This window comes from Sycon ciliatum, chromosome 5 (assembly GCF_964019385.1).
Source record: "Sycon ciliatum chromosome 5, ocSycCili1.1, whole genome shotgun sequence".
Taxonomy (NCBI): Eukaryota; Metazoa; Porifera; class Calcarea; order Leucosolenida; family Sycettidae; genus Sycon; species Sycon ciliatum.
In genome coordinates, this window is record NC_088647.1 from 17799540 (window position 1) to 17817354 (window position 17815).

At 46.6% G+C, this 17815-nt stretch overlaps 1 protein-coding gene across 7 annotated transcripts in view; it reads right to left on the reverse strand.

Annotated features, from left to right (window-relative positions):
* The window catches only part of LOC135817895 (uncharacterized), a 67403-nt gene extending 51778 nt beyond the window's left edge, over positions 1–15625 (reverse strand). For 4 of the 7 annotated variants that reach the window (XM_065331182.1, XM_065331183.1, XM_065331184.1 and 1 more), the window contains exons 1-10: positions 15441–15625; positions 9481–10203; positions 6058–6303; positions 4642–4764; positions 4058–4186; positions 3241–3363; positions 2710–2832; positions 1983–2105; positions 1708–1833; positions 703–930 (exon numbers count right to left, since the gene is read on the reverse strand). In XM_065331182.1, coding sequence (XP_065187254.1) covers positions 703–930; positions 1708–1833; positions 1983–2105; positions 2710–2832; positions 3241–3363; positions 4058–4186; positions 4642–4764; positions 6058–6303; positions 9481–10203; positions 15441–15510 — 2014 coding nt within the window. In that variant the 5' untranslated portion in view covers positions 15511–15625. The remainder of the gene's footprint in view (positions 1–702; positions 931–1707; positions 1834–1982; positions 2106–2709; positions 2833–3240; positions 3364–4057; positions 4187–4641; positions 4765–6057; positions 6304–9480; positions 10204–15440) is intronic. The other 3 variants (XM_065331186.1, XM_065331185.1, XM_065331187.1) reach the window with 2 other exon arrangements.
* Between the last annotated feature and the right edge of the window lie 2190 nt (positions 15626–17815).

The following is a 17815-nucleotide window of genomic DNA, read 5'->3' on the forward strand; positions in this document are numbered from 1 at the left end:
TCAAGTGCATGCATGTACGCCAACACGTACAGTATTTGCCGGAGTATAGTGCGCACTTTAGATGTACTATTTCAGGCTCCAAATTGCAGGTGTGCACTATGCTCCAACACGAAAATGTATGTTCTTCAAAAAGAAGTACAATGCATCAAGCTGTAGCGAAAATGTTTTTGCCACATCTGACTCGGCGCTAGCCATATGGGTGCATTACTAGTGCCTACTGCCAGCTACACTGCCGATGCATGATGGATGCATGATGGGTACGAGACCCCATCGGTGCACATTAATAGTTTTATGATAAATTCTGACAATGGTCGCACTAGACTGATCCTGTCTTTATGATCGATAAAGCTCTCACACCTAGACTGCGCATTATACTCCGGTAATACCTTGAAAAGCCAAAGTATTACTCAAAGGGGGGGGGTGCGCACTGTACACAGGTGCGCATTATACGACGGCAAATACGGTAGATCACAAAGGGAGCTGATGCACCTCCTATGTTTGATGACGAGGGCAGGCGGTGCATCAGAAATATTATGACTAAATTTAGCAGCTTCATGATATTTCTGCTTCAGGTTTCGGTGCATGTGATCAGAGAAATAGACAGGCTGCTGAACACTGGTGCGTTGAGGAAAGCAGAAAATAATCCAATTTTTGAATCATCTTGAATGACATGTGGGCCAACTCCATATTTTTAATCCTCACCACTGCAGTTGTAGCCAGTTCCAGTATATCCTGAATTACATGTGCATGTGAAGCTTCCCTGCACATCCGCGCATGTTGCCAGACTATGGCAAAGCGGTATCCGCTGATCAATGCGTGTGCCGTTTGCTAACAAAGGCTGACGTAGGTAGTAGGTTAAATCAAAAAAGTAGCTTGTTCCGTCCAGATCAGGGCCGAATGGTCCCGGAGGCTGTTGGCATTCATTAACATCTGAGGCACACAAAACCGATACAAGCACAGAACATGCCGTGTTTGTCAGTGAGTCACAATCAGGAAGTCCAGTTCAACAAGCTGTGCTATAGTCTACTGGAAGCACTGGTAGAGTGCATGAGCAACACTACACAGCACAACAAAACAGAACACAACATTACTGTAGTATTCTTTATTTCTCCAGTCCAAAACAAGAAGTCAAGACTCCAGACTCAACTCATGCACAACTAAAAGCCACGAAGTCCGTTTCATGCGCGCGCAGGGAAAACGGCACATGCTAGATGCATAACATAACACGATGTTCTACTATCATGAATGTCTGGGGTGGCCAAGGAATGCCACAGCGCGTATGTAGATGTGGGCACTACAATTACACAGCATTACACCAAATTACTGCACTTCTTATTCTGGAGCAAAAGCATGCAGCACAAAAGTGCAGGATTGCACTGCACAGTGCATGCCCTGACCATACTGCTCCATGTGATGACTTCGGCATAGGCCTAGGATACAAGAAAAGTCCAACTCTAAAAGGCTGAAAGCCTGAATAGCCTGAAGATTGGCAGAAGTCAAAATCTCAGGATGCGTAGTACATGTATTTGTAACTCTGAGGTGAATGTGTCTGTGCACCTTCTGCTCGTTAAAATGCACCTCCAACTTGTGTTGCTGAGGGGAAATGAATTGAATTACATGTAGTTGCAAAACTGGGATTGGAAATAGCTGAAAACGACAATAATTGTTACGTGACAAATAGGTGGTTTCTCACACTAGGGGTCTTACTGAAACAGGTTGTATTTCCAGTGCCTCGATACCCTGGCAAGCAGCGACAACCAAAGCCGCCGGCCTTATTGTAGCATTCAGCGGTGGAAACACAGTTATGGGTTCCAGTGTTGCACTCGTTGCTATCTGGAAACAGAAAAGCAATTTGCAATCACCACAACAAAAGTGTTACACAGGAGTGAGATAACGTTACCTAGTGTTCTATGCTAGGAGTTCCAATTGTGATGGAAAAATGGAAACTGGATAGTCCAATAGCCATTGATAGTGACTCTTACCGTCGCATGTAACACCATCACCGACATAGCCAGGTTTACACTGGCACGTGTAAGATCCCTGTGTGTCCATGCAAATCCCATTGGTACTGCACGGTGATGGTACTGCTTGGCACTCGTCAATGTCTGTCACATCAGATCACAACGTGCATGGACAGCAGCGTTGGCATCATCGTCAACAGCAGCAGCAGCAGCAGCAGCAGCAGCAATACCACAAGGAGCAAGAATGACCATTTCAGCGGTGATGATGTTGATGATAGTGATGGTGATAGTTAATAGTGAAGATGACGATCACAAGAAGAATTGGAGAAGAAAAAAGAGTAGAAGGAACACAAGTGGAAAGCACATTTCAGGGGAGAAACTTCTAACCGTGAAATTCTGCATGCAAACTATTAACAAATACTAGAAAAAGCTTGGAACTTACACAGAGCTCCCCCAAAGAGCACAACCTATACCCACACTAGACCAGCAACTTCACCACCGAATCTCGCAACAGTGGTTATGTACATGTACATATATGTGCGAGGACAAACGCGTGCATGCAGATATGCATACGGACGGACAAGGATGACAAAGGCAGCGGCGGCACCACCGACAATGATGACTACCACATCCCCAACCCCAATACTACAAACACCACTGCTGTCGCTACAGCGGAAGGGAGAGGGACACACACACACAAACACACACACACACACAATACATCCAGAGCAAAACGTTCTGCACTTACTGGCACATTGTCCTGCTGATCCATTGCCGGTGAATCCGACATTACACATGCAAGTGTGTGTTCCCGGCATATTCATGCAGGTAGCGTTAGCGTCGCATACACCCTGCAAGCATTCATTGACATCTGCAAATCACAGGCAGTTGAGATAAGAGGAAAGAACTGAAACTTAGCAACAGGACATACCTGATCTAGAGCATTCGCGCATTACGGCTAGTAGCCAACAAGAAACATCAGGGGTGAGTGGTTCAGTTCTATCTAAACTCTGTGCATGCTTTTTCCCAGCTCACAGTAACGAGATCTAGACTCTTTGCATGCTTGTTATCAGCTCATGGCAGTGAAACATTGCTTTTACAACAAAATTGGCAAAATAATCTGAATATTTTTGGTTCCCGTGCATGCCGTGAACCAGGCAGTTGGCCTACATCCCGGTACGCTTCACCAGTTATGTTACGTGAGCAGAATATGATGAATGACCACGTCTTCGGTGAAGAAGAAAGAAAAAAAACAGGCGATAACCGTAGTGTGCCTGACCTGTGCAATCGAAGCCATCACCAGTATATCCAGGCAAACATGCACACACGAATGCACCGTCGTTGTCTGTGCATGATGCCGAGTTGGAGCAGTTGTGACTGCCATCAAGGCACTCATCCACATCTGCCAAACAAACAAACACACAAACACACCGGTGTGGGTCACTATCTTGTTGCCCCTGCGGACAGCAGATGAGCGACTTTATCTCTAGCATACTTGCACAATATCGCCTTACAACAAACCTGGAGCATCCAATGCCAGGTATAGCCAGCACGAGGCTGGGTTGTGATTCTTTCTGGGGTAGGAGGCAAAGTTCATTTCCTAAAAAAATGGTCAAACTCTTCTCTGTGACATATTTGAAGTTATATCACCAACGTGCACTTCAAAACACACAGATACACAGAGTCTTGAAAAAAGGAGGTTACAGCACATGACCAGGAAAATACGGCAAAAAAGTATCAGTGCCTTCGCTCATGCTACGTTGCATTCGTTTCCATTGCAACAGGACAATCAACACAACCTACTACTTTGTAATCCTGCTTTAAAACATGACCACTTCAATCTTTGATTTTGCAATGTGAACAAAAAAATTTCATGGTCAATCTGTAGTATAGGTCCCAAGATGTTGTCCGGTAAATCATGTGTTTGTCAATCGCCACAGGCTACAGGTCACATACTGGTTAGTCCATTGATGTATGACAACTTGCCTGGTATGGCATGATCGGGACCCTGATAGAACCAGTCAGAAATAAGGGGTTTCCTATCACAGAGGCTGTTTCGTCGCCAGTTGTAAACATGTGCACATCATCGGACTTACTTGCACATGGTTGAGTGACACCATCTCCACTGTACCCTGTGTTGCACTGACAGCTGTAGCTACCCACACTGTCTACACATATAGCTGTAACATGGCATGGGGCCGGGTCACCGTCACACTCAACCACGTCTGCAGAGCACGGACAAAGAGAAGAATTCAAACATAGCACGCATGCGTGCATGATTGCACATGTTACAGCATCACAATGATTTAGTGGTGGCGACATTGGCTCGTGATATGCTCAAACCTTCAACTCGGCAAACCTCCAAGAAATCTCCGCGTGGCATTTGTTGTGCTGGCAATGGAGCGTGTACATAAGCGTAAATAATTCCCCAAAACAGCGTGTATTGGGCAAGGCCGGGTGGTGGTTTCTTGCAGGATCGCTCAGTTGAAAGTTTACTGGGCTTCTTGTGTCCTCTGGATTACAGTTGCGAGTCAGTCAATTGCCAAGTCGGCAGGGAAGGCACTGGCTTGAGCATTGCGGAAAACCAGCATAAAATTATTCTCGGAATACATGTACCCTGTACATATGTGTACAACGTGCAACGGCTCATTCATGCAAGTACTTGTACATAATAGCTTACTGGAACATGATGTCCCCGATCCAGAGTACCCTGGATTGCAGGTGCAGGTAAAGGAACCAATCTGATTGCTACAGCTTGCCTGTGGGTGACATGGCGGTGTAGCTGCTGAACACTCATTCACATCTGCAATTGGATGAAGTGAAACAGACAGGTGATGAATGCATACAAGACAAATATGGTAGCAGTCGAAGAGTTGCTAGTCAAGCCGCGTGATAAAATAATACTGCTGGCCTAAACGATTGCAGTGATAACCTACAGATGCATGTGATTATTTCAAGAGTCATTGTGTTAGACTACAAGCATGTACACTGTTCTCCCTTTCTCTCTCTCTCTCTCTCTCTCTCTCTCTCTCTCTCTCTCTCTCTCTCTCTCTCTCTCTCTCTCTCTCCCTCTCTCCCTACCGTTCCATCTCTCTCTCTCTCTGCCTCTCTCCCTGTCTCACCCACTCACTCACTCACTCTCTATCCATCCATCCATCTGTACTGTATCAAACCCATCTATGGCTTTGGCAGACGAAGTCTGAACCAATGTACACTTGCAATGGCGCAAACAAATTTGATTAGCTCATGGTCACAGTGCTGCTGCATGCGGCTGTGGAGGCCATAAGTCCTGTGGAGGCCATAAGTCCTGTGGAGGCCATAAGTCCTGTGGAGGCCATAAGTCCTGTGGAGGCCATAAATCCTGTGGAGGCCATAAGTCCTGTGGAGGCCATAAGTCCTGTGGAGGCCATAAATCCTGTGGAGGCCATAAATCCTGTGGAGGCCATAAGTCCTGTGGAGGCCATAAGTCCTGTGGAGGCCATAAGTCCTGTGGAGGCCATAAGTCCTGTGGAGGCCATAAGTCCTGTGGAGGCCATAAATCCTGTGGAGGCCATAAATCCTGTGGAGGCCATAAGTCCTGTGGAGGCCATAAGTCCTGTGGAGGCCATAAGTCCTGTGGAGGCCATAAGTCCTGTGGAGGCCATAAGTCCTGTGGAGGCCATAAATCCTGTGGAGGCCATAAGTCCTGTGGAGGCCATAAGTCCTGTGGAGGCCATAAGTCCTGTGGAGGCCATAAGTCCTGTGGAGGCCATAAGTCCTGTGGAGGCCATAAGTCCTGTGGAGGCCATAAGTCCTGTGGAGGCCATAAGTCCTGCGAACCATGTGCATCAGTCTGCATTTCGCTCACCATATAAACGTTACATCAAAGCACCGGGATTCTAGCTGGTAAATAACTATAGGTAGTGGGTAAGGGCGAGTTGGCGTCTGAAACTGAAGAGGAAAATAACAGGATGTTCGGGGTTGGAAATTTACTGTTTTCGAGTACTCACTGTTCCCCCCCCCCTCCCCCTACTATTTTCACCTGGCTAGAATCCTGTGTTGCGATGAGCAAATACAGTTTACAAAAAAGTACCGACCTGATATAAGTGTAACCTACCTTGGCATGAATAACCATCTCCACTATAGCCGGTTATACAAGTACAGCTAAAGCCAGTTGGCAGGTCAGAGCAATTAGCATTTGAACTGCAGTTGTGCGTACCACTGGCACATTCATCCATGGCTAGTGCAGTTTCACAATTGGAGCCAGTGTAATCTGCTGTACAGGTACATGTATGGCCTCCGAGTACATTGGTACAAGTTCCTCCATTCATGCATGGCATCATCATACCGCAACGATCCGGAGCTTTACATGTACAAAACAGGGGAACACACACGCATGCGCGCACACATACACACACGTGCACACACACACACACAAACACACACACACAAACACACATGTAGTAGACGGACTTTCTACCGTACCATACCGTATGTACCGTATATCGATAGACTTACTATACCGTATATAGTACATTATTTTGCTCGATCTGTACGTTATTTTGTGTACGTCGTGTGTACGTTATGTTGGTGCATGTGCGTGTTGCTGTGGTGTAAGAAGTAGTCTTCGTCTTGAATTCGTCTTGTCTAGTTGCTTTTCCGCAGTTGTCTTGAAATAAACAGTCACTTGAGTTTTCCTATGCAATCACTAAGTGCAATATTGTTCCCTGAGAATACTACTTGTGTGTTGAGTCGGAGAGACTGAGCCAGTTTTACCTTGTCACTCGGTCGCGTACTACAACACACACACACACACACACACACACACACACACACACACACACACACACACACACACACACACACACACACACACACACACACACACACACACAACACACACAAACACACACAAACACACACAAACACACACAAACACACACAAACACACACAAACACACACAAACACACACAAACACACACAAATCACTTCATCTCACCAATTTTACCCACTGTCATTGTGCAGATACTGTAAAAGCAGAAATTTTCGGTGGTGTTTTATTTTACGTAACTTCGGTGCCGACAATTTTACCTAAAATAAAACGCAACGAATATTTCGGTACTACTACTAGTACGCTTGCCTGGAAAACGAGTTAGCTGAGAATTTTCCCCCCACCGAACCGCCAATTTTGAAGAATACCGAAAAAATACTGCAACGAAAATTTCTGCTTTACAGTAGTGACTACAGTCCATTCATCGGAAACTGGCCCGCTGGCTTTTGAAAGTCGGATTTGGGCCAAATTGAGGATCAAAACCCCACTTTAAATCTCAAAAATCTGGGTTTTGGATCTGCTTCTCCATACATTTTGCCATGGCATACCTGTCCTAATTTTTTAAAACCTGGCTGAATTTCTATTTCCCTGTTCTTGGACTTTTCTGGCCTCAAATGTGGCAAGGAGTAATTGCACGGGTCACACAATGCAGGAGGTACTGTTGTTTTCACGATATCTACAACTATGTGAGAGAGACACCAAATTGTTAGGGTGCCAGTTTCCAATGAATGGACTGTAGTCAACCTCCCGTCTTTCCTCGATTAATGGACCATGCTCAAATAGTAGACCCTCCTAGAGGCCTCACGGAAAAAATAGTAGACCATGCCCGAATAAGAGACCGGTCACCCGGTCTCTTATTTGAGTGCATCGCTTTGCGCATGCGCACTAAGAAAGCACGTGGTGGATCAAAAAAGGACGCGGTTTTAGGTTGCGCAACTACAATTTTTGTAGTGGCTAATGCTTTCTTTCATTATTTGAGCACGGTCCACTATATTTTCATCGGCACATCGCTGGATCATGGAAATAGTGGATTTTTAACACGTCATAATAAAGAACTTCTATAATACACGTCATAATATTATTATTATGACGTGTTAAAAATCCACGATTTCCAGCGATGTGCCGATGAGAGACCGGGGGTCCAACCCTCTTCAAAAAACAAAAGACCGGGTCTATTAATCGAGGAAATACGGTATGTAAGAAACACTTTGTACAGCTTGTCTTGCAATACTCTGCAGTACAGTCAACTTTGCTTATAACGACACTCGGCGGGGCATCAAAAAGGTGTCCTTATTCGCGAAGTGTCGTTATATCCGAAGTCTCATTATATGCATCACAGTGAGATGGGACTTTGCTCTGGGCATGGAAATTCTGTCGTTATTCGCGAATTGTCGTTATATCCGCAGTCGTTATTAGCGAAGTTGCCTGTATATGTGTTTCGCCCCTCTGTAGCTGACAAACAATGACAGTAATGGCCTGGTTGATTTTCAGTTCACAGTGACTTGGCTATCAATCAACCACCAATTTCTCAAGTTCCATGCTTTAGTATGTGTTTCCATTTTGCACGATAGTTTATACCAAATTCGTACAGTTGACAACAAAATTCAAATTTCCGTAAAAGGCGGTTAAATGTCCGTTCATAATAGAGGGTACGCAAATACATCATCAGTTGAGATGCTTTGGCAAAGTCGCGGACTCACGTCACAGCGCTGCACTTGCACTAGCCACTCACACTGTATACTTAGTGTCCATTAGAAAATCCGCGGCTAAATCGTTCGCATTATCTCTCTATTACGAATTACGAGTTACGAAGTCTGAAGAAAACGTTGAACGGTCTCTGCTGGGATGCTGGGATTACAGCTACACCATAGCTCAGTGGTTAGAGCATGGCTGGCCTCAAGCGAGGGTCCCTGGTTTGAGTCCTGGTGGTGACAGTCAATTTTTTCTTCAGACTTTTCCCGTTTGCATCTTTCCCTCAAACCAACGAGTACAATATCTCTATAGTGGTCTTAGGAAGCATCTCATAAGTTCACCTTTCTTTGCTAGTGTAAAGCATTTGGAATAGACCCTACCCCCTACCCCCTCTATTTGAGAGCCTTGTGGCACACTTTCTGTGTACATGACCATGGATGTACATGATTGCCTTGCAATGAATGGCATACACTAGATGTACTGTGCCACATCTACTGACTACATGTACATGCACGCACACACACACACACACACACACACACACACACACACACACACACACACACACACACACACACACACACACACGCACGCACGCACGCACATAAACAGAGTTCATCCACAAACTACTGACGCTGACCAGGTTCAAACATGCTGGTGCGACATCAGTAGGGTGCATGAAATGGTGTGCAAAAGCGGCTAGCTGATCTGCAAACACGGCTACAGCTGCACCTAAATGCACACATGCTGAAACGATCTAGAACTGCATGCACAGTCCAGTAGTACAGCTGTAGCCATACACATCTAGAAAATGTACGAACTGTCATGTTTCTATTCGAGAAGTGTGCTACCCCCCCCCCCCCCCCTCCCACCCACCCCGTTTCAAAATGCATTACGTTTAGAAAAAATGTGAACTTATGAGATGTTCCCTAACAGTGAGTAATCTCACCAAAGTTGCATTTCTGTTGTCCCTGGCTCATAGCCCCTGCATAATAATTAATTATTGACGCACATACCTTGGAGGATCTCCAGTGTGACAGAAGTGCGAGATGATGCGGTGTGCCATGATTCGTAGAGTGAATTGCTGTACATCGAGGTCTTGTTGAAGCCATTGTCCGTCACACACAAATCAATGGTGAAATTCAGGGCATTGGAGAAGATGGTGGGGATGTTGGTGAAATCTGCAAGTAGATCAACTTGAGTAGTAACACCAGTTGATACAAGTGATAGAGTAAGATGAGATGCTAGAGTGGTATTGCTGCTGCTACAAATGTTGTATAGAGAAAGTCCATTTGCTGGTGCGGACACATTAATACTGAGCCGAGATGCCGTGAATGTTGCTCCCTGAGAATCATTTAACGTAATCGAATCATTGGAACCAACTCCACTGACAACTGCTGGTGACCCACGGCGCACCAGATTCAAAGCAATTTGACAAAACTCTTTGCTGCCAGTAAAAACCACCTCAACTGGAAAAACAATACCAATTGGTCGGTCCCTAAGTGCATTTGTAGTTTGTGTTTGAATATACGGCTCAGCCGCCCCTGCAATGATACCCTCCAATACAATTTCTAAATTTACGTATTGGCCAGTTAGTTCCGGAGGCTCGAAAACAAATGGAGTGGTGTCAAAAGCACCTATGTTGGTAGGTGTTTGGAACGTCTGCACCAACACATGTAGTCCAATGTCCTCTGCAATAAAGGCATAAGAAGTGGCTTGCGGGGAGCATAGTTGAGAGGCTGCACAGAACATGGATGGAAACGCACATAAAAGCTGATGAAAAATTTACAGTAGAGAGGATAAAAAACAAGTTACCTGAAGCACTTGCGTACTTTCTTTTAAAAAATCAGAGGATTTTCATAAACTCTGGGCACAAATTGTCCCCAGGGATGAAGTGGAGTTTCTCATGGCTTTTGATGTACTGATTGAAATTTGTTGCTGGTAGCACCATAGCCTTGCAAATTGGTGCAGAATCACAGTCATTCTCATGACATACCAAATATTACAAATACTTCACGGTACTTACAGTGCCAAACATTCTGTGGAAAAGGACTTTTAGTTTTTGTGGAAATGTAGGAGTTGCATTATTTTGGTTGAACGTATATTTTTCACAGAAGAGTATCTATGTTGTAGAGCTAAAAACAGAGAGGTTCCAGGCTGTCCAATAGAGTGCTCAATACCGAAAGGCAGAGCTAGTTCAAACAATAAATATGAGAATGAAAAAGGTGAAAACACTTTTTCATCCTCTTATTATTATTTTTGTAGAGCTAGATTGATCAGAGATTCCTAGGCTCGGCAACAACATGACGGACAGATATTAACGTTTCTCTTCTTGCATGTCTCGTGTGTGCACGTTATTACCTTTCCCATGAGTTGCGCATGAGCCGTATACATTACAAAACCTGTATATCACGCTTAACCAGCATGTTAAAACCGGTCTCATGTTGAACCAAGATTGGCCGTTTGGAGCTAAGGTTCCAGGATTTAGACACTAGGTAGTTATATTCTTCGGCAACCGGTTATTTCTGTATGCTTAAAAACATGGCTGCCGGTTTATGAGTTTATGTTCCCCTGCCTTCTTCTTTGCCTTTCGTGCGTGTTATGTTAACCTTTCCTATCTACAAAAAGTAGTTGCGCTCAGTGAAAACTGACCCAGAGTGGACATTTGGTGCCCTCAACTTGCACGTCCCTTGACGTGGTAAAAGATATGGCTGGATGCACACATGTACACATAAAGTGATGTGATCAGAACTGGTCCAGGGCGTCGGTTTTGCAATTTGGGTTGGATTCCACCGAGCGCAACTATACAATTCGCAAATTAACTGAGTGTCTGAATGTTTTGTGCGTGATTTCCTCCGGGGCCAGCTACTACATTGGTGGCAGGGGTGAACTTCTATACTTTGTGTGTGCGTGTCTTCGTAATGTTTCTTTAGTGCATTTACCTGCCAGGATGGCTCAACAACATGTTTGGCAGTGAAGCGACGGAACCACGTGAGGACCGAAATAGGCGCACACTAGGAAAGGACAAGCTTCATGCTTCTTCCACAGCAACCCTCTCGGTTGTTTGTGTTCATGGCGATGGAGGGCTGCATGTTATGTTTGTGTGCGCAATGTGAGAAGGGGAGGTTTCGGAAGGGTGGCGATGCCCGACAATCTCTGATCCATCGCATGTTCGATGAGCCGCTTTCACAGCATAGCGCCGAACGGTCGGTCCACGCTCCCGCAAAGCATGTGCCACCGGAAACACGGTCTAGGTCTATATCGGTATGACATTCACAGTTCACTGCTCTCTGTACACTGCACTGCTTATTCCGCAGACACTAATCGTAGAGTTGTCACTTGGCCGAATGCGAAAATCACGCGAGATCAGAGCAGGCAAGTCTGTCGATGGGGAGAGGTGTATGTAACTTACGCAGGGATCACCGCACTACATACCGGTAAAATACTATGTATGTACATGTACACGAGTCACAGTGCGCAATGCATCTGGTTAAGTTGTAACTAATAGTCTCATGCCATATCCTGGCAATCCTCACACAATGGGTAACAGTAATGCACAGCGAGTGTATCAGTACGATACTGGAGGGAATCCATTTATTTATAAGTTCACGTCGCTGCCCGGCGTTATCACGACCTCATACACCCATGTTGGAATATTTGCATTCACCCTTCAGCGGGTAAGATGCGGCAACCCGGCAATTACAGGCTACACCCTCACGTCCCAGCTGCATTCTCTTTTTGTTATGGGCCATATTCTATGCCTCCATGTTGGACATGCAGCTACATGTACATGTACATGGTGTTTCTATTGAAGAGGTTTCGTAGCTTAGCATTGAACCAGATAGTCTCTCCCCACTCCGGCGGTTAACGTGCCCAGGGTGGGCCCTCTCTAGCCAGGCGTTCACATCCGAGGTTGGTCAGCTGATCGCTGTCAAACACAACTGGCCAGGAGCGCCCCGCCCCCCCCCCCCCCCATACTTTGTTTCTTCCCAATATTCTCTCTCTGCTTTCAGGTATGTTGCCATGGGTGACATGTACTTGCACTTGCTCACTGCCAAAACTGGTCACTTGGGTCTCCCCGGAGAGTGGATTCAAAAGGAATCTTGGAATGATGACTCGATTGGCTATTGAACCGCCCAACAGCTGACACCCCTGAAATCCCCAAACTATGGGTGGACTTGGAAATGATCCCACTTATGGGCTCACCACACCTCAGTAAGTGGGTGAGAACGAGGAGCAGAAAAGGAAAAGCAGCATCAAGGTATCCAACTGCATTTACCCCTGCTCCCAGTGAAGGTAATACCTGCTACTAGTGTGGGTGGCTAAACCAGAGTGGGTCTCATAATCTTCACTGGCACCATTGATTACACAAGAGTAAATCTAGCCAGAAGTAGTCCATAGTTAAAGGGGAAGTTAAGGCAAAAATTAAAATTTCACCAGTTGTAGTCTTCGGGGTGCTGAGTCGAATGGTCGTGGTCCGAGGAAGCTGAGACGCTCCCTTCCTACTTGAATCCCAATCGAACTCGCGCACTTCCACCGAAACTGGGTGACTGCGCCCTACTAGATGGGGATTTGTATGCAAAATGTCACTAAAAGCGCCATTTCGTTCTTACGAAAGCACGGATGACCGCGATTGGCCCATATGTTGTAGTCTTTTGGACGCTGAGTCGACTGGTTTTGGTCCGAAAAGACTGCGATGCAGCGTCCCTCCTTTATTCCCAATCGAACATGGTTGAAGAAGCGGTCACGTGCTCCTGAGTGCCCAAATCACCTGGTCACCACGCCAGCAGGCGACAACTTTCACACCAAGGTTCAACTCGAGTGACAGGACTGCACCCAAAAAAGGTCAAACAGGCTAGTAAGTTGTACCCTGCAGTAGGCCCCGGTGTAATATGCCCGAAACTTTGCCGAAAATGCTTTTGGGAAATTCTCGTAAACCTTGCCGAAAATGCTCCCAAACCTTGCCGAAAATGCTCGGAAATTGCTCACTTTTTTGTAATCCTTAGCACACGCCGTCAAAACCAGGGAGTCAGAAAGTACTCAATAAGAGACTTGCTCGAGTCTGCCATGGTAAACAATTCATAAACTACTCTACAAGAAGCTAACCCACGGAATGCGGAAGTGACGTTCTTGTTTGGGAAGTTTTTCTTCTCTCAATTTTGATACACAACGGCCAAGTGCTCCGTTTCCCCCGAAATGCTGCATCACGAGCCCAAAGTGCTGGGTTCGCGGATTGAACCGAAAATGCTCAAAAAAACGCCGGCATATTACACGGGGGCCTACCCTGCAGGCACCGTGACCAGGTGACTGGCGTACGCAGGAGCACGTGACCACTTGTTCAACCATGTTCGATTGGGAATAAAGGAGGAACGCTGCATCGCAGCCTTTTCGGACCAAAACCATTCGACTCAGCGTCCAAAAGACTACAACATATGGGCCAATCGCGGTCATCCGTGCTTTTATAAGAACGAAATGGAGCTTTTAGTGACATTTTGCATACAAATCCCCATCTAGTAGGGCGCAGTCACCCAGTTTCGGTGGAAGTGCGCGAGTTCGATTGGGATTCAAGTAGGAAGGGAGCGTCTCAGCTTCCTCGGACCACGACCATTCGACTCAGCACCCCGAAGACTACAACTGGTGAAATTTTAATTTTTGCCTCAACTTCCCCTTTAATTAGCAGGTATGTATACGAAGTTGGTTGCTCCAACGAGGAGCACACGCTTCTTGCCGATCTTGACACTTGACTGACTCACGACTGCCATCCGGAGCACACCAGGAGCACGTCGCACCTTCCGCTCGGCAAACCTGAAAGAAAGCACCACTCCCTGCTCAATACACAGTGTTTCGGGGAATTCACCCCTCATCAGTTGAGCTTAATTAGGCTGAGGAAGATTGTGCCTGAAAAGCACCACTTATATACTGCTCTCCAGGCCAAACCATCACCAGGGATACAAACTTACAGAGACGCTTTGTTTCCAGCGCGACAAACACCTCATGAAGCCCCAGGTAGCAGCGTGAGTCAGAGTCGCTCATGGAGTTGTGCTAAACAGACGTTGAGAGCCAGTATAGCTATTCACAACGCTGTCACCTCCAACAACTAGTCGCACGTCCGCGTGAGGGACAACAATACGAACTTAGAAGTTGCGACTTCGGCGGTAATGTCATGAAGTTGGTTGCTCCAACGAGGAGCACACGCTTCTTGCCGATCTTGACACTTGACTGACTCACGACTGCCATCCGGAGCACACCAGGAGCACGTCGCACCTTCCGCTCGGCAAACCTGAAAGAAAGCACCACTCCCTGCTCAATACACAGTGAGTGCGTTCGATTACACGTGCGAATCGATTCACGAATCGATTCATGAATCGATTCGCGCTATTCACATCACCCCATGTGAATAGAGGGAATGGATTCCGAATCGATTCCAGGGCTCATGACATGAAATCGAACGACTTGAATGCATGCGAATGGATTCATGAATCGATTCAAGTGTGTAATCGAACGCACTCAGTGTTTCGGGGAATTCACCCCTCATCAGTTGAGCTTGAGTAGGCTGAGGAAGATTGTGCCTGAAAAGCACCACTTATATACTGCTCTCCAGGCCAAACCATCACCAGGGATACAAACTTACAGAGACGCTTTGTTTCCAGCGCGACAAACACCTCGTGAAGCCCCAGGTAGCAGCGTGAGTCAGAGTCGCTCATGGAGTTGTGCTAAACAAGTAGGTATGTATACTTCAAAATAATAGAAAGTATCTGAACCCTGAAACCAACAAAGGTGGCAGGTATAGCATTATACCTTCAAGCAGTCGAGACCGAATACATACGGTATCCCTAACCCTTTCTTATTTTTTCGTCGCCTGTTTTAAATGCTACGGGTTAAAGAAATTTCATGCAACGCTAGCTTGGCAATATAATGATTACGGGAGGAAATACCTCTTACAGTACTTGGTCATATGAAATCGATAAGCACTTACCCTGAGCGCGAACGATACGTGCTGAGGATGCTAGTAGCAGCAAGACACACAGCAGAGTTGTCGACGCCATGGTCGCCGCGTGGCCCTTCCAGCTAAATAACACACTTGAAGGCACTGGTCGGCGGAGACTGGAAACTCGGCGCTGGGTCGGAAAGGACAAGCTTCGTGCTTCTTCTACAACCGAGTTCTTCGCTTTGGCTTGTTTGTGATTCGGTGTTGCATCATGATTATCATGATTATGGTGGGGAGCTGGAGTTCTGAGTGGAGGGGAGCACGACGATGCCCGACAATGTGGCACGCCATGACTCCCGGGATCCCGGCATGAGCCGTTTCGCACCACAGTGCGGGAAAGCACGTGCCAACGATGTGGTACATGTGTGTGCCGGACCCGGGCAGCGAAGGCGAAACTGCGCGCGAGCGCCTACTGTCTGCCAAGTGCCATGGTCTGCCGCACTTGCACTCATACTGAACTATGAGTATGAGTCTGACTGGGCTGGTGTGGATGTACAGACAGTAGAGTCTACGATCTGCTACCTAACTCCTACGTAAGTCCTTTCACCATACTGGCAAAAGTGGCATATCCACAGCCTTACGGACTGCCACACTGCTCGACGGAAGGTGAAAATCACGCGAGACCAAAGCTGGGAGACCTACATAAGTCATTGTCCAACCACCCCTCAACAACCACCTGTGAGAAGGTGCATCCATTCTTTACCACACGTTGGTATGTCTTCATTTCTCACAGTAGACAACCGTACTATATTAGGCCATAGACGCTCGAAGTAAAGTTACTTGTTTACACGTTTACACAGGATCCAGTCCTAGAATCCCAACCCATATGCACCTCCTGCATTTGTACTTTGTAGGGTAGGTGGTCCTGCGACTCGACTTCGGAATGTTGCCGGCTGTATCCACTCTGTCATGCGGTGGACTGTCTTTCTCCAGGCTGGCAGCACTGCGGTCGCCACTGGCAGGTCTGGCCTACTTGTGAAATTGTTTTCGCACGCACGCGCGATAAGTGGCGACCCAGTACGATTGGGTCGGAGTTGGGAGGAAGGAGGAGAGCTATGCCAATGGTCACCTTTTCTTTTCTTACTACGAGGGATTAGACATCCGTGAATTCAAAGGGCTTTGACTTGAAGGGTTTTCACGATTCCCTGCCTACCGCTAACGAGCACAAGAGCCTAGAGGTCTCCAACAACTACATACTAGTAGTTTGCCTTGTAATTGCAGGATGCAGCAGAGGTAGACTGTGCACATTATGGGCTGAGGTGATATGCCGACCATGTTTTTTTTACTTGAAGTGTATGCCAAACTTGAAAGGATTTGCATGTTACGGAGAAGAGCTGCTACTGTTGTAGTACATAGACAGTGTAATCCGGGAACAATGGCTAACACTACCCGATCTCTTTGCATCTTCGTGCGTCATGAGCTGTTGTGTAAAAACAAGCTTCTGAAAGCCACAGCAATCCGTGTAGCAAACTGTGGGTGACTGGTATGTTTCAAAGGTAACTTAAGGCTGGGTGGAAGGAATCTCGGACTCCGCATCGCTTCATTCGTCTTAAATGTGTGACACTTCATCGCACTCCCTTCTCCCCAGGGTTTGTTTACCATACGATAGTGTCGAGGCATCTCACTGTGGAATGTATACTCTGCAGAGGCTCTACTCTAATGACTAATGTTCATGATCAATGTCCCGATAACAGACTTTACATTATACAATGCGGGTAAGGCTGAACGGGTGTGTATCGAGTGTCTGTGGGTGCATGCTGGCAAAAGCTATTCGCCACTACCGCGCTCCGACCTGGAAACACGTTTAATACTTACTTCGATACAGCGATAAGGAGAGAGAGACATGACAATGTAGATACCTAACGGAAGTTTGAATATAATAATTGTTATCGCGCACAATAGTACGGATCCAGGACGCAATCCTGACTGCGAAGTTCGTTGATATGCAATGTAGCGTCATTTTCAAAATACATTATTCATTCCCTTTACATGAGTTGGGTAGCGATAACCCAATGCAGACTGCACTGGCCCTCACGATTGCCTCCCTCCCTCCCACACGCACAAACAAACTCAGGTCTACAGTGCAAAGCAGAACGAAACAGCAGACGACTTTCACACGTCGCCATGATAATTATGTCATATGATGAGTCAAGACCTTTCTCCATTTCTCGCTCGTCCATCTACACAGTAGACTACATGTACAGTGCTGGCAACTGAAATCCGACCCCCTAAGCGGCGCGCTCACATCGCAAAGAATGTGAACCCACCGCTCAGGGGGTCGGATTTCAGTTGCCAGCACTGTACATCCCAAAGAAGGAACTCTGCTCGGCCTCCGGTCTCGATCCTCGCACGCCTCGCAGAGG